Source organism: Myxocyprinus asiaticus, chromosome 17 (assembly GCF_019703515.2).
Source record: "Myxocyprinus asiaticus isolate MX2 ecotype Aquarium Trade chromosome 17, UBuf_Myxa_2, whole genome shotgun sequence".
Taxonomy (NCBI): Eukaryota; Metazoa; Chordata; class Actinopteri; order Cypriniformes; family Catostomidae; genus Myxocyprinus; species Myxocyprinus asiaticus.
The window spans coordinates 39,571,217-39,594,583 of record NC_059360.1 but is presented as its reverse complement, the minus strand read 5'-3'; the positions used below and the strand labels follow the sequence as shown (position 1 = coordinate 39,594,583).

General features: G+C 37.8%; 1 protein-coding gene across 3 annotated transcripts in view; it reads left to right on the top strand.

The window, feature by feature from the left end:
- The first annotated feature begins 3,323 nt into the window (after positions 1–3,323).
- The window catches only part of LOC127455426 (nesprin-3-like), a 41,877-nt gene continuing 21,833 nt past the window's right edge, over positions 3,324–23,367 (top strand). Inside the window, exons 1-13 of one of the 3 annotated variants that reach the window (XM_051723326.1) lie at positions 3,365–3,436; positions 5,751–5,886; positions 6,929–7,086; positions 7,561–7,733; positions 8,490–8,799; positions 10,412–10,567; positions 11,084–11,434; positions 14,988–15,124; positions 15,497–15,671; positions 16,745–16,927; positions 20,706–20,849; positions 21,176–21,310; positions 22,148–22,309. In XM_051723326.1, coding sequence (XP_051579286.1) covers positions 6,943–7,086; positions 7,561–7,733; positions 8,490–8,799; positions 10,412–10,567; positions 11,084–11,434; positions 14,988–15,124; positions 15,497–15,671; positions 16,745–16,927; positions 20,706–20,849; positions 21,176–21,310; positions 22,148–22,309 — 2,070 coding nt within the window. In that variant the 5' untranslated portion in view covers positions 3,365–3,436; positions 5,751–5,886; positions 6,929–6,942. Of the gene's footprint in view, positions 3,437–5,750; positions 5,887–6,928; positions 7,087–7,560; positions 7,734–8,489; positions 8,800–10,411; positions 10,568–11,083; positions 11,435–14,987; positions 15,125–15,496; positions 15,672–16,744; positions 16,928–20,705; positions 20,850–21,175; positions 21,311–22,147; positions 22,310–23,367 lie in introns of all 3 variants that reach the window. The other 2 variants (XM_051723328.1, XM_051723329.1) reach the window with 2 other exon arrangements.

Below are 23,367 nucleotides of genomic sequence, written 5' to 3'. Positions count from 1 at the left end.
AGACTCTAGGACCTTGGTTTCCAAATGAAATACAAAACTTGCTCTCATCTGAAAAGAGGACTTTGGAACACTGGGCAACAGTCCAGTTCTTCTTCTCCTTAGCCCAGGTAAGACGCCTCTGACGTTGTCTGTGGTTCAGGAGTGGCTTAACAAGAGGAATACGACAACTGTAGCCAAATTCCTTGACACGTCTGTGTGTGGTGGCTCTTGATGCCTTGATCCCAGCCTCAGTCCATTCCTTGTGAAGTTCACCCAAATTCTTGAATCGATTTTGCTTGACAATCCTCATAAGGCTGCGGTTCTCTCGGTTGGTTGTGCATCTTTTTCTTCCACACTTTTTCCTTCCACTCAACTTTCTGTTAACATGCTTGGTTACAGCACTCTGTGAACAGCCAGCTTCTTTGGCAATGAATGTTTGTGGCTTACCCTCCTTGTGAAGGGTGTCAATGATTGTCTTCTGGACAACTGTCAGATCAGCAGTCTTCCCCATGATCGTGTAGCCTAGTGAACCAAACTGAGAGACCATTTTGAAGGCTCAGGAAACCTTTGCAGGTGTTTTGAGTTGATTAGCTGATTGGCATGTCACCATATTCTAATTTCTTGAGATAGTGAATTGGTGGGTTTTTGTTAAATGTGAGCCAAAATCATCACAATTAAAAGAACCAAATACTTAAACTACTTCAGTCTGTGTGCATTGAATTTATTTAATACACGAGTTTCACAATTTGAGTTGAATTACTGAAATAAATGAACTTTTCCACGACATTCTAATTTATTGAGATGCACCTGTATATATATATATATATATATATATATATTAGATAGATAGGTAGATAGATAGATAGATAGGTATTTTTTTTTCTCTCTCTCTGTCTGTTCACCAACTCTGCTTAGGCTTCACACAGGTCTTAGGCCTCACACAGGTCATCAGCATTCCTGACTCTACATTTGTAACACTGAGTTTAGGGAAGATAAAGTTAAGCTCCACTATAAGGAGTATATCTTAACTATGTGTTTTGGGAAAAGTTCAAACTTACCAAACCAACAGCTTACAACCTTGAGTTTGAGAGAGATGTGTGTTCTGCATTACCATTTTGTTCCAGGGTCAAGAAGAAAGGAGACCACATGATATCCAAAGATGGGGCTATGGAGGCCAGATGGGGCAAATGGACCAAGTGAGGAGCTTCAAAAAGAGTTTACATTTCTAAAAAGCAGTCACAGACAGAGCCTAAGTGAGGTGTGAGATTTGCAGAGCTCGCTTTTCCATCGCCCATGGAGGCTGCACCGACATCGCGCAGCATGTTCATACAAAAAAAGCATGTGGATGCTGCTAAAAGTAGGTGTGCTACACCAAGTGTTAACGATTTTTTTGTGAAACAAAGTTACGAATCTGACAAAGTGCACGCAAGTGAAGGACTTCTTGCTTATCATTCTGTTGTGCACGGCCATAGCTTTGCACATTCATGATCTGAGGAAAGTCTTGCAGACCAGGCTGGAGGAATCATTCATACCCTCTGACATTAAAAAGCAGTTGGATGTCCTGGTTGAAGCTGGTGACATGCAAGCGGATGATTTCTTTTGGGCAGTGAGAAACTTTTTTATCAGCATCGGTGGATTACCTCCAAAATTGGAGCCGCTCATTTGGAGAACACAGAAAAACTTGAGTGGGCCATACTGAGAGACATCCCAGAGTGGAAAGACATTCAGAGCAGCCTCGAACACTTCTACTCCAGAATCACTGCTCTCAGTTTCATTGACGAAACCACGCTCTTTGATGAGTGGGCTTGCGCGAAAAACATTGTCACTCGTCACATCACTGAGTGGAACATGAACAAGACGGCCGTGTCTGAGAGATGGACAGACGTTTTTCTTGAGCTGGAGGGCAAGACCATCAACTTCTGAGTCTTAGCCAAGGTCGTGGAGTTTGTTTTATGCCTGCCTGGGACATCTGCATCTGTGGAGCGTGTGTTCTCATTAATGAACGCAGCATGGACACCAGATAAATCTCGACTCAATGTAACAGCCATGAAGACAATGCTTTTGGTACATTTTAATTTTGGACTGGACTGCTCTGCATTTTACGATAAACTCTTTAAAGACAAGCGCACACTAAGAAAAATTGCTGACAGCGAAAAGTTGACAACAGTTACAGATGCAGATGCACCCTCTGCTTCACATTGATCTGTGCCTATGTAAAGATACGTCAATTTCATTTTTGCTGGGATGGGGCTGTCCCGTTTTCCACAAGCAGAAATCTGGTCACCCTATCTAACGTGGAGCTTCTTGATAAAAAATATGATCGTTCCAGGAAACAGGTGCATGTAAATCTCAGTTGCCTCCATGTCTGAGACAGTCAATCCATGCATCTTATCACATGGCTTGTTGAGCACATTACCGCGGAGACATAGCACGTGTGGAGGCTCATGCTATTCTTCGCGGCATCCATGCACAACTCACCACGTGTCCCACCGAGAGCGAGAACTACATTATAGCGACCACGAGGAGGTTACCCCACATGACTCTACCCTCCCTAGCAACCGGGCCAATTTGGTTGCTTAGGAGACCTGGCTGGAGTCACTCAGCACACCCTGGATTCAAACTCGCGACTCCAGGGGTGGTAGTCAGTGTCTTTACTCGCTGAGCTACCCAGGCCCCTTGGCACACAATTCTTAAATGTATTTTTTTTTTAAATGCGCTTTAAAATGCGAAACATTTGAATGGAAACCCAGCTAATGGCATGCACTGCATAAAGCTTTTAAATCACATCTTTTATTTTCCACAACTCATGTTTTCTGGAGTTTATTTATTTGTCTACTGACATTTTTTTTAAAGATATTTTTTCAAAGTTTCTTTCGTGAAACGATCACACTTTCAACGACTAGTCTATACCTTACAGCCTCGTCATTTCGGTTAAAAATTAAAAATGACGTGGCATCTAATTTTCACAAATTGTGTTTTCTGGAGTTTTCTCTGTGATTTATTTTTTTTTTTTTTTATTTATTTTTTTTTGTAAATATTTATTGGAAAATGTTTTTTTTTTTCAGCAAAAAGATCATAAACTATTTCAACAACAGTACAACCCATTAAATAAATCTATCCCTCACAGCCTCCTTTTTATTTCTGACAAACAGTAAATATGGCGCTAAATAAGGTCTATTTCGAGACTTACACCTGTATGCAAACACGGTTGTCAATCCCAAACATTGTGTGAACGTTGCCTTAGTTATTACATCATACCAACCGTTAATTCAAAATTTTGCCCGCGCTAATTTTGAACTGTTTTGGCGCGCTCAGTGACGCGGCGCATCAGTTGCTCGGCGGGTATGCTGCTTCTGCCTGCATGATCTCTTCCTCGAACCAGCCTATGCAACTTACAGGCCTGCATTTAGTACTTCCTGACGTCTCACTGTAACTTTGTAGCTCGAAGGCAACTAAGGTAATTTCTTTTAAAAATACTCGCATCAGATGCACATATATCCGTAAGTACAACTTACTTATTGAGACACTCAGATCTAAATGTACAGCTCTCTCTGTATATCAGCATTGCATGTATGTGATACTTTCTGAACAGAGTTTACAGTGTGTAAAGTACAATACGATAGGATGCAATGCACTTAATTGTGTTTGCATGGTCTAGCCAAGGCTATAATCCTTCATAATGTCGTTATGACGTTTTTGTTGTTACGCGGAATTATATGATACTTAAATATTACATTTATGGTGTTTATAGAAACAAACAGAGCAGCCAATGCTTTCAACTGCCCCAAATGACATGCAAATCGGTGTGTAATCTTGTATAGGAGGGAGTGTGGTTGATTTGTTTATGAATTGCCACGTTGAGCTGTGTTTAAGTTTATGTTATGTTGTAACAGATGAAGCAGACGTTTTCATTAAAGGGGCGTATGTTCCTTACAATCTTAACACAATATACAGTTTAACTATGCCATTTATTTGAACATATAGTTTGCAGTATGCTCCCTTTATTTGTCATTCATTTGTAATCCGTTGTACATTGTATTGTAGTGGGGGATTATAGTGTTTTGAAGGGTATTGTTTGTGTATTTTCATATGGAAAGGGTTGTAAAGCCAAGGAAATGACAAAGAAGGGAACGTTGTGGCAGATATGACTCACTCAGGAAAGTGGCTCATAATAATGCCCACACCTCTTTAGTATTCCTATCTCTTATAAATAGCAGAACACACAAATATATATATTATACACTGGCAGCCAAAAGTTTGGAATACTGTACAGATTTTGCTCTTATGGAAAACAATTAGTACTTTTATTTACAAAAGTGGCATTCAACTGATCACAATGTATAGTCAGGACATTAATAACATGAAAAATTACTATTACAATTTGAAAAAAATATTCAGAACTTCTTAAACTACTTCAAAGTGTTCTCCTAAAAAAATCCACCACATTTAGCAATGACAGCTTTGCAGACGCATTCTAGCTGTCAGTTTGTCGAGATACTCAGGTGACTTTTCACCCCACGCTTCCTGTAGCACTTGCCATAGATGTGACTGTCTTGTCGGGCACTTCTCACGCACCTTACAGTCTAGCTGATCCCACAAAACTCAATGGGGTTAAGATCCATAACACTCTTTTCCAATTATCTGTTGTCCAATGTCTGTGTGTCTTTGCCCACTCTAACCTTTTCTTTTTGTTTTTCTGTTTCAAAAGTGGCTTTTTCTTTGCAATTCTTCCCATAAGGCCTGCACCCCTGAGTCTTCTCTTTACTGTTATACATGAAACTGGTGTTGAGCAGGTAGAATTCAATGAAGCTGTCAGCTGAGGACATGTGAGGCGTCTATTTCTTAAACTTGAGACTCTGATGTACTTATCCTCTTGTTTAGTTGTACTTCTGGCCTTCCACATCTCTTTCTGTCCTTGTTAGAGCCAGTTGTCCTTTGTCTTCGAAGACTGTAGTGTACACCTTTGTATGAAATCTTCAGTTTTTTGGCAATTTCAAGCGTTGTATAGCCTTCATTCCTTAAAACAATGATTGACTGATGAGTTTCTAGAGAAAGCTGTTTCTTTTTTGCCATTTTTGACTGAATATTGACCTTGAGACATACTAATCTACTGCATACTGTGGCAACTCAAAAACAAAGACAATGTTAAGCTTAATTTAATGAACCAAATAGTTTTCAGCAGTGTTTGATATAATGGCAAGTGATTTTCTAGTACCAAATTAACAATTTAGCATGATTACTCAAGGATAAGGTGTTGGAGTGATTGCTGCTGGAAATGGGGCCTGTCTAGATTTGATCAAAAATGACTTTTTTCAAATAGTGATGATGGTTTTTTTTACTTCAGTAATGTCCTGACTATACTTTGTGATCAGTTGAATGCCACTTTGGTGAATTAAAGTACCAATTTCCTTCCGAAACAGCAAAATCTGTACATTATTCCAAACTTTTGGCCACCAGTGTGTGTGTGTGTGTATGTGTATATATATATATATATATTTAATGGTTTAAACACCAAAAGTGTATAGGGTCATTAGAGACCCTAGGTATGTAATAGTGTCTGGGATTTTTGCACTTCCATAAATGATATTTTTTATGATATAAGTTTACTATTACAGGATATCTGTTTCTTTGTTCATTACAAGAGAAATGAGTACTTCATAAAAATAAATACTATATCACATTGATTTTCTGTGGTAACAATGGAAATGAATCAGTATTCCATATGCATGTACACATACAGTACATAATATACATGCTATTTCTTACTCAAGGTGGCGCTGTTGTTTTAGTGATTTACATTTGACATTGCTATTTGATGAAGAAACAACATGGAAGTAAACTATAGCAAGTACAACAAATGAACAGTATGATATGACTATTGTCATTTGGGTGTACTACTGAAATGATGTAAGTTGTGCATCTATTTAAACTCAATAAGTGCCTGAGAAAATACTTATGTGTAACTTATGTGTAGATTATGTTTTATGTGTAGCTCAGTATGTGTTTGACAGCCAGTTGTGTCTCATAAAATTTCAGTTTGAAAGTAATGAATCCTGTTCTAGGTTTGTCCTGATTTGTTGCATTTTCTCTTTGATAAATGAAAAATAAAACATCAGAATATATAAAAGTATATTTTATTTTGTTATTTTCTAATTGTCTTGAACATATTTTGAAAATTGTTCACTGTCCGGGTTTATTGTAGATCCATTTTTGATAGATATATGTTCCAGGTCTCTAAAGACCAGAATATGTAAGAGTGTTTGGTGACATTCCCATACATTTAATGGTTAATGAAGCTGCATCAAGGGTACTGTCTTTTTAATAAATGCAATTTAACCTTTAGAGACCTAGTGTAGCAGAATTGCATCGTGTGTTTACAGCAATTGCACAATACCTATTTTATATTTTTTATTTAAAATGGTTAAAAACCAAAAAGTAGCTGACACTCTAAACTGTATCTTTCACAAACAGATTTGGTGGGAAGAAAATTGCATATTGAATGTTACAGCTTGCTAAAGTCACACCCCCAATCAAAATACTGTTTGTTTAAAAAATAAAGATTTGTATAATTAGTGGCTTCCTTAAAACACAGTCAAGGAGGGAAAAAAAGAAAATACATCATCACTCTTTATGCTTGGGTCTCTGAGGGTTAAGTATTTTACAGTTATTTATTTGGCAGATGCTTTTATCCAAAGCAACTTACAGAAAACAATGTATTTTATCAGTATGTGGGTTCTCTGGGAATCAAACACATGACTTTGGTATTGCTAGTGCCATACTTTACCAGCTGAGTTACAGGAACAAGTCACTGCATGTGGATAAAACCATTGGCTAAATGACAAATTATTGAAACAGTAAAATTAGAGTATGTAAGAGGGCTTTGTGTATTCTAAATTCACGACTGTTTTGCATCATAGTAAAAGTGCCCACCCTGTTGCTTTTGCATTAGCCTGCCTTAAACCTATGACCCAGCAAGAGCAGCATGAGTTCAGGGAAAGTTTGGAGGAAGCCCTGTCCTGGATGCAGGCCGTCCAGGAGAGGCTTAAACAAAATGATAACACCCAAGGGCCCAGATCAGCGCTGGAGGCCAGGCTCAGAGAGACAGAGGTGAGAGTTCAGTTGACTTTTGACCTATGAGTGCTCACTAGTCCTGAAATAGAGCCAGCTCAGTTTTGCAAAGGTCTGTCATGATTGCTAAAGAAGCTCTTGTGATCGTAGTTCAGATCACTGAATACAGTGGCTTCAAAAAGTATTTGGAAACTTAAGCCACAATTTAAAATGTTGAATTTCAGTAGATATCAAAGTGGTGTTTATTTCCAAGAAAGATGACGCAAGTACACTTTAAGCAAATAATTTCACAAGTTTTTTAGTTTTTATTCTATTCAAAATTAAAACAAAAAAGGATTTGGACACTTTCTGGTTGTCAAACATGGATATAAATCTCATCAACTTTCCCTGCTTGCATGCAGTTGTCTTACAACATTTCACTACATATTAAGCACATATTTAAATGCAGAATACTGCTGCTAATGACATCCGTTTTTCATTTTCATCTGGAATGTAACATTTTTTGTCATAAAGAAAATCCATAGTTCAGAGCCTGAAGGCCATGTGAAGATGGACAGGGTTCTTGTGGCATCTGAAGCTCTGCTCCAAAATGGAGATGAAGAGATGAAGAATCAGACTCATTCAAAACTCAAAGATCTGAAAGCGCTATGGGATGAGACATTAACCTACATAATTCACTGCCACAGGTACAGTTGTTCTCATTATATACCACAAAATACATTCACTGAGCACTTAATTAGGAACACCTGCACACCTATTCATGCGATTATCTAATCAGCCGATCGTGTGGCAGCAGTGTAATGCATACATTAATGCAGATACGGGTCAAGAGCTTCAATTAATGTTCACATCAACCATCAGAATGGGGAAAAAAATTAATCCCAGTGATTTCGACCATGGCATGATTGTTGGTGCCAGACGGGCTGGTTTGAGTATTTGTGTAACTGCTGATCTCCTGGGATTTTCACGCACAACAGTCTCCAGAGTTTACTCAGAATGGTGCCAAAAACAAAAAACATCCAGTGAGTGGCAGTTCTGTGGTCAGAAATGCCTTGTTGATGAGAGAGGTCAACGGAGAATGGTCAGACTGGTTCGAGCTGACAGAAAGGCTACGGTAACTCAGATAACCACTCTGTACAATTGTAGTGAGCGGAATAGCATCTCGGAATGCGCAACACTGCAGATGACAAAAGATTTTTGTCAATATCTCTGAGAGCATGCTGCTGTTTAAAGTCTTAGTTTATCTCAAAGAAGACATCCTGAGATAGATAGATGGATGGGTGGATGGATAGATAAGTAGATTTAAAAAAATCTTTGTAATATGTTGCTTATACAACAAAACTGCTAATAATTAAAAAAACATAAATGACAATCTATTTGTTGGGTGTCAGGAGGATATATTTGCATTTGGTGTTTGTTTATTTGATTGCTTGTTTTTTCAGTCGTATCGAATGGGTGTGGCTGCACTGGAGCGAATACCTGAAGGCCCATGATGAGTTTGAAATGTGGCTGGAGAAGATGCACAGGGCTCTGGAACCACTACTTGAAATGCAGCTGGGTCTGCAGGAGAAACTTTGGCAGGTGGATCATCTTCGGGTCATGCACAATGACATCCAAGCCCAGGCTCAGTTTCTGGAGAGGCTCCTGGATGAGGCTGCAACCCTGTATAATCGCACTGAAGACCCCAGTGTAGATGAGCAGGCTCAGAATGCACTTCAAGATGCCTACAACCACATTCGAGACAGAGCACAGGTAAACATGAAACAGATCAAAGTAATATTTGATATCAATGAGTGTAACATTATTCTTGACACCCAAATGCCTAATCAAAAATATTTTGTATATTCATACTCATTTCAGAAAGTTTACTTAAGAATTTTGAGGGTTTTATTTGAGGGTTAGTGTCTTTGTTCTCAAATAGCATGCTGCATTTCAAGGATTTGAAGATAAGACTTTGAAGCTATGTTTTTTTTGTGAATTTTACATAAGGCTCCTCAGCATGGAACTATATAAGTCAATAAACAACAGCCTTTTAATCTTTTGTCTTCCATGTTTTTACACTAATCTTGCTGGGTATACATATGATCTTGTTTCAATACGAAAACAGAACATACTGCCCTTAATTTCCACACCGCTGTCACTGATATGTTGGAATGTGTGTGGCCCCTGACAAACATATAGTTCTTATGAAAGAATTAAATATTGGTGGGTCTTTCATGGTTTCCACAATCATGGAAAACCTGGAAGTATCAGATAATTTTAAACACATGATTTTCAGACCTTGACAAGTCATGGAAATTAATCAAATCTAAAAAAGATATGGAAATTTCTATGGTCAATAAATATATATATTTTTTGTTTTGCTCAGCTCTATAATATTTCAAAGACTAGAGTGTAACCTCTAATAATGACTTTAAAAATCCTTATCCAGTAATCACAAACAACTGGAAAAGTCATGGAAATTAATTGGTCAAAAGGTGTGAACTCAGGTCTTCATAAATTATAGCTGACAATATAATTAAAAAATATAACTTGTATGATAATTCTGAATGCAAATCAGACTTATTTGAAGGTAAAAATGTTATTGCTCTGAATGTGTAATACATTAAAGGGATAGTTCATCCAAAAATGAAAATTCTCTCATCATTTACTCATCCTCGTTCCTTCCCAGATGTATATGACTTTCCTACTTCAGCTGAAACAAATAAAGATTTTTAGAAGAATATCTCAGCTCTGTAGGTCCATGCAATGCAAGTGAATGATGACCAGACCTTTCAAGCTCCAAAAATGAAATAAAGGCAGCATAAAAGTAGTCCATACGACTCTAGTGATTTAAAATATGTCTTCTGAAGCGATGCAATCACTTTGGGTAAGAAACAGATCAATATTTAAGTCCTTTTTTACTATCAATCTCCACTTTCACTTTCACACCAAAATCAAAATAAGAATGTGAAAGTGGAGATTGATAGTAAAAAAGGATTGAAATATTGATCTGTTTCTCACTCACGCCTATCATAACGCTTCTGAAGACATGGATTAAACCACTGGAGTCTTATGGATTACTTTTACACTGCCTTTATGTGCTTTTTGGAGCTTGAAAGGTCTGGTCACCATTCACTTGATTTGTATGGACCTTCAGAGCTGATCTGTTCTTCTAAAAATCTTCGTTTGTGTTCTGCAGATGAAAGAAAGTCATACACATCTGGGATGGAATGAGGGTGAGTAAATAATGAGAGAATTTTCATGTCGGGTGAACTACCTCTTTAATTCAGATTAAATAGTAAAGAATAGTAAGCTACCCTCATGCCACATATTTGTCTGTATGTGTTTTTTTGTAACATATTTCATTACTTTTTATTTGCAGGAGAGGTTGGCATTAGCACAGAAAATAGCAGAGGAGCACCAGCAATACCAAAGTTGTGTTCATAAATTCCAAACCTGGCTGGTTTCTAAAACAGAGGAAATCAGCCATTTCAGCGACGTGGAAGATACAACACAGAATAGACTTAAATCCCTGAAGGTACGACAACCTAATTATTTTGGGGAGGGGAGGTCAGAACGGTCAACTGGGAAAATTATTCCTACTTTGGAAGTCAGACTGTGAAATCATCATTCCAGCTTTTAGCCATCTACTTTATCATTTGTGTCCTCATTTTCCATTTTTTTTTTTTTTCAGTGCTTTTATATTAAAGGGGTCATAACATGAAACATCAAATTTCCCATGATCTTTTAAAATAAAAGAGTTTGTCACCACAGTGGCCCCAAAAAGAATTTGCACACTTAAGCCACACTTAAAACTTTCATTACAATCTATCATTGTATTCCTGGTCAACTTTACAATTTACTTCTGGAACCCAGCTTATATTATATTATATTATATTATATTATTATGCAATAGTAGTACATTTCTGTCCTAAATTTTTCACTTTCACACATTATTTAAAGGCTGTCCTATTAAATCCACAAGCCCTTATTTCGCATGAAGGAAGACCTTTGAGATTCTGTGTGTATTTAAAAATATGTTTCTTCCAACCAGTATCAGAAGCTGGATGCCAGTATAGCCAAAGAAGAGCTCACTCTCCAGCACATTGAAAGCTTGTCTGAGGCGGTGATAGCCAACACGTCTCCAGCAGGTGCAGAGAAGATCACAGAAGAGATGGTGGAGTTGAGGCTGGCCTGGCAGAGATTACGGCAGGCACTGGTGGAGATTCATGAACAGCTCCAGAGCTCGCTGGACTCTGAGAGCGAGTATTCTAACCGCTGTAAGCAGCTGTGGTCGGATCTCGTGCAGATTCAAACCCTGGTCCAGACCCTCAGCAGTGATTTGGAGAGCAGAGATGGAGAGCTGACCGAGGAACACTTAGTAGCTCAATGGAAGACGCACACGGTTAGCATTCTGGTCCACTCATTTTCACCACTCTCAAAGACCGTGTCTTGCTGAAGGGCAGAGTTGGAGGCTCAGCATATTTATGTGACAGCATATTAGTGATTTAGGGAATGCCCCAGATAAATTCTAATGTGGGGTGTGACAGCAATTTGTGAACCTGTAAATGGAATTCTGCAAGTTGTTTTGCTTAATGGCGTGGAATACCTCCACACTGATGGCCACACAACTGTTTATTTACTTTTTAATGCATTTAAAGGAATAGTTCACCCAAAAAAGAAAAATGGATCATAATTCACTCACCCTCATGTCATTTCCAAACCTGTCCCGAATTACTTATTTCTTATGTGTAACACCGTGTCCTAGCCAGTCGTGATGCGACACGCAATAAAAGGGGTCTTTTCCTTGTTAATCAGAGTTTTTGTCCTAACCAGCAGCAACAGCGACATGCGACAAGTGACAGGGACCTCTATCCTTGACTTGGTTTCTATTTCTGCAACGTTGCTGGGGAACCCCGTCCACAAATGGGCCTAAAATCCTTCTAATAACAGTATATTAAAGCCGTTATATCACTAGCCAGTTCAGAACAACTTGATTTTGGCCAAGGGTGCCACAGCTACCGAAAGTTGTGCTTAAGGTCTTGTTCTCTTCAGTCGGAGGTAGGGCTGGGCGTTATCGATATCATGGCAACGATATAAAGTGTCAATCGATATAAATTTTGCTATATCGTGTTTATCGCAATTTGTAAATATCCATGTGGAAACGTGGGCTTGTCTATCAGTGGGCAGGGCTTCATGTAAGACTGAGAGAATTTAAGAAACATGAACAGAGTTTTTATGGCATTAGCATTTTCGGCGCCACCAGAGCATGACATTCATCTCGCGTTTGGCACTTCAGAAGCGCTTAATATGATTCTCATCTGACACGCGCATCTGTGTTTCATGTGCATGTCGTGGGTACTATCTTTGGAGTACGCAAGTGCACGCAAGTCCAGCAGGCTTCCCGATATTTACAGGAGAGTGCAGAGAGGGATCACTTACGCTACTCAATCATTTTTGACTATGGAAAAACCCTGAAAAAACATCTCAACAGAACGGGACAACTCCCAAACAAGTCAAGAACATGAAGAGGAGCTTGTTATTGAAACAGGTGGGACATCTGTGGTGTAGCTTCGCAAAAGCCAGCACCAAGCAGATAAATGTAACCCTCAAATGTAATGTCGCACAACGATAATCACTAGTAATACAAGCAATTTGTTTTACCTCCTCAAATGAAGCACGCAAAAGAATATTATGAAAGCCAAAAGATGCATTCCGCAGCCTGCTGAGAATGTTTCCTCATTTTGTAAGTCGCTTTGGATAAAAGCGTCTGCTAAATGAATAAATGTAAATGCATTAATTTGGTCATTGTTTTTAAGTGTTTACATCATTTTGGATGTTTTCTGCAAGTGTTTACTTGCATTATTTCTTTCTTTTTTTATGTATGCATTATTTGCTTATTTGGAGTTGTGCTCAAAAGTTTGCATACCCTGGCAGAAATTGTGAAATTTTGGCATTGATTTTGAAAATAGGACTGATCATGCAAAAAAAAGCCATTTATTATCACATAGTTGTTTGGCTCCTTTTTAAATCATAATGGTAACAGAAAATCACCCAAATTGCCCTGATCAAAAGTTTACATACCCTTGAATGTTTGGCCTTGTTATAGACACACAAGGTGACACGCACAGGTTTAAATGGCAATTAAAGGTTAATTTCCCACACCTGTGGCTTTTTAAATTGCAATTAGTGTCTGTGTATAAATAGTCAATGAGTTTGTTAGCTCTCACGTGGATGCACTGAGCAGACTAGATACTGAGCCATGGGGAACTGAAAAGAACTGCCAAAAGACCTGCGTAACAAGGTAATGGAACTTTATAAAGATGGAAAAGGATATAAAAGTATATCCAAAGCCTTGAAAATGCCAGTCAGTACTGTTCAATCACTTATTAAGAAGTGGAAAATTCGGGGATCTCTTGATACCAAGCCAAGGTCAGGTAGACCAAAAAAGATTTCAGCCACAACAGGCAGAAGAATTGTTCGGGATACAAAGAAAAACCCACAGGTAACCTCAGGAGAAATACAGGCTGCTCTGGAAAAAGACAGTGTGGTTGTTTCAAGGAGCACAATACGATGATACTTGAACAAAAATGAGCTGCATGGTCGAGTTGCCAGAAATAAGCTAATGCCACAAAAAAGCCTGGTTACAATATGCCCGACAACACCTTGACACGCCTCACAGCTTCTGGCACACTGTAATTTGGAGTGACAAGACCAAAATAGAGCTTTATGGTCACAACCATAAGCGCTATGTTTGGAGAGGGGTTAACAAGTATTGTGCTCCTTTTCCATCTTTATAAAGTTCCATTACCTTGTTACGCAGGTCTATTGACAGTTCTCTTCTGCTCCCCATGGCTCAGTATCTAGCCTGTTCAGTGCATCCACATGAGAGCTAACAAACTCATTGACTATTTATACACAGACACTAATTGCAATTTAAAAAGCCACAGGTGTGGGAAATTAACCTTTAATTGCCATTTAAACCTGTGTGTGTCTCCTTGTGTGTCTATAACAAGGCCAAACATTCAAGGGTATGTAAACATTTGATCAAGGCCATTTGGGTGTTTTCTGTTATCATTATGATTTAAAAAGGAGCCAAACAACTATGTGATAATAAATGGCTTCATATGATCACTATCCTTAAATAAAATAAATTTTTTACATGATCAGTCATATTTTCAAAATCAATGCCAAAATTTCACAATTTCTGCCAGGGTATGCAAACTTTTGAGCACAACTGTATATAATTTGCTGACTGGATTATCCCAATTTTTATTTATTTTTTTACTGAAAATTACGTACATTTTCTTGTTGTTTCTCACCAAAACCCATGATATGTCTTCAGAAGACTTTGAATACGAGACATGAGTTGCATGGACTACTTTTATAACACTTTTGGGCCCTTTTATAAGATTTAAAGTGAGACATTATCCACTGGTACTGACGAATATTGAAAAGACTGCCTGAGATATTCATTAAAACATCTTTGGTGCATAAGAAAATCAAATGGGTTTGGAACAACATGAGGGTGAATAAATTTTCCTATAATGATTCCAAAAATGACAATTCTGTCAACATTTACTCACCTCATGTCGTTCAAAACCTGTATGACTTACTTTCTTATGTGAAACACAAAATAAATCTGTTAGATAAAGGGCAGTTCCAATATACTATAGTATAATTAAGCTTTTATCAAAATGCCCTTAATCCATTGTAGTTGGTGAAAACTGAATTTGAAAACTGACATATTTATTTCAGTCTGACAAAGTAACCAGTTTGGCTAAGTTTGCTGTTGACAGCGGGGAAGAACTGAAAACTTTGAAAACCTTTTTAGATCAATCAAAACTGTTTGGACCCCATGTGGAGAAATTATGCATTAATCCCATTTGGATGAGCTCTCATTATGAACTCATGTGTTTACTCGTTTTATTGATTTGTTTTTCATGTTTGCATTTCAGGGTGTGCGTAACAAGCTCATCGTAGAGGAGCCCAGGGTGGAAGAGCTGAAATCCCAGTTGAAAGAGCTATTCCGATTCCCGCAGGATTCCAAAGCTCTGTCTGATGAGATGCTTGCAGTGATTAAGGAATACCAGAGGTGAGCAGCAGTCACTCACCCACAGAGAGCCTCAGGCATATGAGGCTTTGATGGATAGTTTATTAATTGTTATCTATTGATACTGTCATTCGTAAACATTCTGTCACCACAGACACAATGGGAGGCTTGTCACAGGAAGGTTACCTTCCCCTTTGTGTTACAGTCATTGTGATGTCACTCATGGGGCCTAGTCAACTGTAAATAATGTGTATCCAGCCCTTAGAGAGTGCTAATGTAAGCGCTTCACACAATTAGGGCATTACACAAGGGTTTACCACATATATTTATTTTAATTGTGTTGGAATCCCTGTAAGCACAAAGCCTTCTACTGTATAGGACTACTTAGTAGAGTTGTTTTGTGTCCTGTTGTAGTGTGAAGGGCAGATCTTTTAGACTGTCCTCTGAAAGTGAGACAGCTCTTCGGCAGATACTGCAGGACCCTCTGTATGGCTTCAGCCAGTGGAGTCAGACAGTTTCACAGGTTTTGGAGGCCTCTTCAGATGTGACAGAATTCTCCCATATCGCTCTGCTCGTGCAGAACATCGAGGTAAAGTCCACACAGCCAAAACTTTCTTGCCAAAGTTTTTTGAAACACTTATTCTTTATTATATATATTTATTTATTTATTTATTTATTTTATTTTTATTATTTTTCACATTTTAGAATAATAGTAAAGTCATCAAAACTATGGAATAACATAAATGGAACTATGGGAATTATGTTGTGACTAAACAAAATCCAAAATAAATCAAAACTGTGTTATATTTTAGCATCTTCAAAGTAGTCACCCTTTGCCTAGAATTTGCAGACATGTACTCTTGGCATTTTCTCAACCAACTTCTTGAGGTATCACCCTGGGATGCTTTTTAAACAGTACTGAAGGAGTTCCCATCTATGTTGGGCACTTAGTGGCTGCTTTTCTTTATTATTTGGTCCAAGTCATCAATTTCAAAAACCTTTTTTTTTATTACATTTTAGTTTTATAATGACATATTATGTATGTATATGTGTATATATGTATGTGTGTGTGTGTGTATGTGTATATATGTATATATATATATATATATATATATATATATATATATATATATATATATATATATATATACTGTATATTTTCATAATGTACCCTGTTAGAAGGTCCCCTGTATAATTGACTTTGGGGGTTAATTTCTTTCATATGTAAGCAAAATGAACATTATAACTGAAGTACAGTATATAGAGTCGAATCAAAACAAAATCCGAATCAAATTAAGGGCTTGTGAATTGGAATCGAATCGGGAAAACTGTATCAACACTCAGTCCTATTTAGTGAAGAAACATTGAAAACATTGTCAGAGTTACACCCTTAAAGATTGTACTGCTGGACAGGTTTTTAGACATTTCATTCTGATGTTTCCATTCACCATTCTTGACACCAGATGTCTTTGATTTCAACTTTGAATTAAGAAAAACAAGACTGCACACTATTTTCATTTTGCTACAACCTATTTTGGATGCAATCTTATTGCATTGAAGCATTTGCAATGCATTTAGCCTTTTTAAATTCTTAATTCTATGATAGCCCTTTGTTGTCTTTGAAGTTATTGATTGTGCTCTTTGTTCTTTTGTGCTTTGTAGAAGTTACTGAAAAACAGTGTGCAGCTGCAAGAGCGCTTGAGTTTGCTCCAGGTGAAGAGTGACCTGCTTGGCTCTGTTTTTGGCCAGGAGAAAGCGGATGATCTGTTAGAGGAGCTCAGCGGGGATATGAGGAAGAGAGAGTTACTCCACAGCCAGCTCCAACAGCGCAAGAACCGCCTGCAGGTTCCCCACCAGCCACAGCCCAAAATTTTGATATGTCTGTAGATTAATAACTTGGAATTAATAACTAAAGAAAATAACTTGGATTTCTCTAACCATTGTTGCCATGCATTCTAATAAAGAACATAAAATTTGAATCATGTTGGAGTACATTTAAAAGTTGAAAAAAATCTAATCGTGAAGTGTCCATAAGTTTGATAAAAATCGAGATTGAATTTGTTTGCCATATCGCCCAGCCATAATATCAGTAGAAGTGGGCGATTTACTGGCTATAAATCTGTAAACATTAGTCAACAGATATAAAATATTGTTTCTATAGCACTTTATAGGGAATGAACATTCCAATCCCGCGATGGAGAAAATAAGAGGCCTCATCACGATTGTTACTAATTCAAACTTTCTTACTCAAAAACCTGTTCTGCTGATGTCAAATATGGAGAGAGAATCAATTGCATTGAGTGAATTACCTAATTTTTAAAATAATATTTACATTATCAGTGCATTTATGTCTAGTAATCATATGTATTTGCCAAGAAGTTCTCTAGCATGTAATGGAAAGCTACATCCAAAATGGGAAAATAAATTTGTGATGGCAAGGTCTGCTTCAGAATCAAAGCAGAAATTTATTCAACTTAGAAGAGAGGCTCATTATTTATGTAAAAAAAACAACAACAACAATGCTAGGCAGGTTATATCGTCATTTTTGAGATTATAGTTTTTTTACTAAGCACCAAAAAATGTTGTACAAAAAAACACATGAACTGAGACTAGCAATACTACTCAGACATAAACGCTATGAAATTAGATTTTTAAAACCACTGTCTATTTTTATGTACATTTATTTCATTGCAATTGTCATTGCAAATTGTGACTGTAAATCCTTCAAATGTGTGAAAGGCCTACCTTTATTTTAAACATTGAGCGTGTTTACATGCACAGCAATATGCTGATAACTGTAAAAAATCAGCTTATTCCAAAAAAACTACAACGTTTACATAAAATACCATAATCTAATTATTCTGTGCTTTGACGTCAAAATATAAACAGTAGTGCTGTCAGTCGATTACATTTTTTTTAATTGCGATTAATCACATACATTTTTGTAGTTAATCACGATTAATTGCACATTTTGAAAGTGCTGAAAACCGACACTATATATACTTATTTTCTTATTGTCAAAATGCATTATTTCAATCTCAGGAAAGAAAACAAAACAATATGTAACAATATAATGCTTTATTAACATTTTCCAAACAAAGCCTTTCACAAGAAATGCACAAAAACGGCACCAATTCGAGTAACATTAAACATTTCCCAAAGTCTAAGTGGGAGTTTGACTAATTGAAAGAACTAGTTTCCCCATAGGTTGCATAATCATTGCAATGGGCATTAAATCTCTTAAACTCTCATCCTCCACAATATTAATCTGCTGGTAGACTGTGGCTATCCGCTTTGTTACAGCAGTCGTGAAGCTGCATTCATGATTCGTGTCAGAGTGTCAACTCCTGAGCTTTGAACTCACCATGAAAAGCGCTTCTAGACAAAAACGTCTCATTCTGAGTTTTAGTGATAGTTAAGACTTGACTTGCTTCTGTGGTAATTAAAATGCACCTTACAAGTCCCATCTAGGCTCATTTTGTACATCATACAGCACTAAGAGCTCCTTTCTCCATTTTATCACTGACAGGGAAGCGCTGTCAGAGATTCTTTTATTTACTGAGATAATAACCTCCGCGGTTCTATCATAGGAGAGTATTACAACAGTACCGCCCATAGAATGTCAATGGAAATGCCGCGTTACCCAGGTGTGGTAGTCAGCGTCAATACTCGCTGAGCTACCCAGGCCCCCCAGTAGTACAGCTTTAAGCATAATCGATGTAAGATTGTACATGTAGATGCGCTCATTGTTTTAAGTAAAAAAGGACCTTGCAATATTGTTTTTTCATTTAGTTTTTGAATCAGTTTCCATAAGAATATGAATAGTGTGCTATATATATATATATATATATATTTGTAAATGGCCAAAAATATTGAGAATATCTTGATATTCATATTTGCATGTAGATTAAACCCCTGGCTATCAAACTTTCCATCTGTCCAAAAATAATTACCCACTCTACCATGCATGGCTGAGACTACAGGTGCATCTCAATAAATTAGAATGTCGTGGAAAAGTTCATTTATTTCAGTAATTCAACTCAAATTGTGAAACTCGTGTATTAAATAAATTCAGTGCACACAGACTGAAGTAGTTTAAGTCTTTGGTTCTTTTAATTGTGATGATTTTGGCTCACATTTAACAAAAACCCACCAATTCACTATCTCACAAAATTAGAATATGGTGACATGCCAATCAGCTAATCAACTCAAAACACCTGCAAAGGTTTCCTGAGCCTTCAAAATGGTCTCTCAGTTTGGTTCACTAGGCTACACAATCATGGGGAAGACTGCTGATCTGACAGTTGTCCAGAAGACAATCATTGACACCCTTCACAAGGAGGGTAAGCCACCAACATTCATTGCCAAAGAAGCTGGCTGTTCACAGAGTGCTGTGTCCAAGCATGTTAACAGAAAGTTGAGTGGAAGGAAAAAGTGTGGAAGAAAAAGATGCACAACCAACCGAGAGAACCGCAGCCTTATGAGGATTGTCAAGCAAAATCGATTCAAGAATTTGGGTGAACTTCACAAGGAATGGACTGAGGCTGGGGTCAAGGCATCAAGAGCCACAAGGAATGTGGCTACAGTTGTCGTATTCCTCTTGTTAAGCCACTCCTGAACCACAGACAATGTCAGAGGTGTCTTACCTGGGCTAAGGAGAAGAAGAACTGGACTGTTACCCAGTGGTCCAAAGTCCTCTTTTCAGAAGAGAGCAAGTTTTGTATTTCATTTGGAAACCAAGGTCCTAGAGTCTGGAGGAAGGGTGGAGAAGCTCATAGCCCAAGTTGCTTGAAGTCCAGTGTTAAGTTTCCACAGTCTGTGATGATTTGGGGTGCAATGTCATCTGCTGGTGTTGGTCCATTGTGTTTTTTGAAAACCAAAGTCACTGCACTCGTTTACCAAGAAATTTTGAAGCACTTCATGCTTCCTTCTGCTGACCAGCTTTTTAAAGATGCTGATTTCATTTTCCAGCAGGATTTGGCACTTGCCCACACTGCCAAAAGTTGGTTAAATGACCATGGTGTTGGTGTGCTTGACTGGCTAGCAAACTCACCAGACCTGAACCCCATAGAGAATCTATGGGGTGTTGTCAAGAGGAAAATGAGAAACAAGAGACCAAAAAATGCAGATGAGCTGAAGGCCACTGTCAAAGAAACCTGGGCTTCCATACCACCTCAGCAGTGCCACAAACTGATCACCTCCATGCCACGCCGAACTGAGGCAGTAATTAAAGCAAAAGGAGCCCCTACCAAGTATTGAGTACATATACAGTAAATGAACATACTTTCCAGAAGGCCAACAATTCACTAAAAAATTTTTTTTTATTGGTCTTATGATGTATTCTAATTTTTTAAGATAGTGAATTGGTGGGTTTTTGTTAAATGTGAGCCAAAATCATCACAATTAAAAGAACCAAAGACTTAAACTACTTCAGTCTGTGTGCATTGAATTTATTTAATACACAAGTTTCACAATTTGAGTTGAATTACTGAAATAAATGAACTTTTCCACAACATTCTAATTTATTGAGATGCACCTGTATAACTTGCATGACTGTCCTCTTAAAAATGTGTAATGTTATCTTAACTCCCATAACCACGTGCTATCCAATATATGTCCCTAGGGATTGATATCAAAGACAAAGGACTTTTCAGATGCCTATGACTCCATACACAAAAAGCTGACCTCCATAAAGGAGAGGTTCCTCACAGTGGACGGACTCCAACCTGACATTCTAGCCAAGAAAAGCCAGGCAGACCAGCTCAGGGTGAGCAGCACATTCACATAGGACATATAGCTCTTTCCGACTTAAAACAAAAAGTTTTGCTTTGCACACAGCCTTTGAATTTCTTTTTACACAGATGTTTTGGTTTTAATCTCTGCATGGGGTATGCTATAAATGCACAGTGACTTTTGATTAAATTGTCTTTCGGCACACACTAAAAGAGTCATGTGAATAAATTAGGAAGCTCTGAGTTGTGTCACGCTGAGCACAATGTGTTTGCGCTGGCTGTTCAGAGCGGATTGTCCAGGTGGGAGCAGGAATGGCTTGCTGGTGACAGCCTGAATGTTAAAGAGTGTCTCTCTCTGCAGGTCATTAGGAGAGACTTAGAGGATTGTGAGGCCCATATCATAGCTCTTGAGACGCTGGTGTCATCCAGCCCAACGAACAGGACAAAGTTTGAGCGTCTGTATGCAGACTGGAAACTGCTTTATAAGGCGGTTCGGGTAAGATCCGCTCTAATTAAGGTTCCAATTTGTTATCTAAAGGACTCCAAGTTCCACTTCCAATTTCTTAGTTTGTTGCATTCATTTAATTGTTCACCCAAAAATGACATTTCTGTCATCATTCACTCACTCTTATGTTCATAGGTAACTGACAAAATGACAAAAAGCAATGGTGCTATATTTTGTTTGAAAGCTACAGTGGAGAGGATCTGTTTCGATCTGTTCCTTGCATTTATGGCTTCAGAAGACTTAGTAATATAGGGAACCAGTCGTATGGACTCGTTTTATGGAGTTTTTTTGTCATTAAATAGCTTTCATTTTATGGAAAAGGGCTTTTTCAAAATTTCTCCTTTTGTGTTCAATGGAAGAAAGAAAGTTATACAGGTTTGGAAAGATGTGAGGGTCAGCTGATGACAGAATATTTATTTTTGCAGGAACCATTCCTTTCAAAATTCCATCTCTAATTGATAGAGATGAGAAATTCAGAATGAGAAGTGGGGATGCTACATATCTTCTTACTAATCACTTAAAAAATGCCCAGCTTCTCAAGTGATTCTGATTTAATCCTGAAGATCTGTAGAAACCGCAGCAATCATACCCCTGGTTTCCATACCTCCTGCTGTGTGTTGATCTTGATGGTGATGAAGACGATGACTATGAAGGCCTTGATCAAACCCCCTTTCATTTTTAATGAAGACTTGTGGCCGAGCAGATTTTTTATTTTTTATTTACTGAACACAGATAGCGGTCTTGTATTGCACCAAAATCCTTGATGTCTGTCCTGGAACGATCATGTTTGTATGTATTTACATGTGTATGTATGGGTGTTTCTACCAGATGAAGGTGAAAGAAAGTGAAGAGAGCATTGCAGAACATGAGAGTTTTCATGACAACATTCTGAATTTGGAGAAGTGGTTAATGATCATGAGGCAGAAGTTGGAATCGTTTTGTGGGTCAGATGGAGAATGGAGCATCGATAACCGGCAACATGAGGCTGAGGTAACGGCCACAAGCTCTCTGCCATCTCAACACAGCAACCGTTTATTTGCACAATTTTAACAAACACAATTTACTATGTTAACTATAGTTCCCACGCAAATACTGTAAATAAATATTTTTGCCGTTCTATTTGGTGATGTTAGTGCCGCGGAAATCAAACACTTCACCTTTAGATAAAATTACAGAAAGATTTTGAAAGCTTCTTATTTTGAAGTGCAGCAACTAACAGCTGTTTTGATAACTGATTAATCAAAATTTGTATTTTTGTTTTTTATTAATCAGATAAAGAAAAAAATGTACTATCAGCATTTCATTAAAAAAATATTCCACATCTTGTCCAATGCTCTCCTTCAAAAAATTTGCAAATTGAAGCTTATAAACCAAAACACAATATACAGTATATGTTCTAATGGTGTGAAATTTAGTGCGCTAATAGTTGAATGTTTAATGCTTTTTTGTTTGTTTGTTTGTTTTTTCACATCCTAAAACTTCACCAATGTATTTCTCCACTTCTTGTGGCTAAAATTGGCAAATATAAATTTTCAGGAGGTACACGCTTGATTCGAATGCACATCCTAGCACAGAAACTGATTGTGTGGAGCAGTGCAAGCTTATTCATTATGCGCGACGCATGTCCCGGGTGTAATAAACACGGGAGCGGATTTACTGTATAGAGAATGGAGACTTCACCCGCATGTGGTGAGCCAGGTGTGGGAGAGATATGGGCAAGCTGCCGTATCTTTTCACATCACCCAAAAACGCTTAGTCACTGTCATCTAATCCAGTGTTCGAAAGCAAAACCACATTTCTCACTGAAGATTTTGCATGCGCAAGGGGGAAGGCGGGTCTACCTGCTTCATGTAACCAACCAAATGAGGTTTTTGTTGACCAGTTTACTCTGACCTGATTGCTTTAATTACATGACAGACAGCTTCTTCTTCACATGGCTCAGTGTCGTTCCTCTGGGTATCTCTCCTCTCTTAAATGTGAAACTGAAATATTAATACATACACGATTATCATTGGCAAGGCATTTTGTTAAATAGATGGAATTAGCTA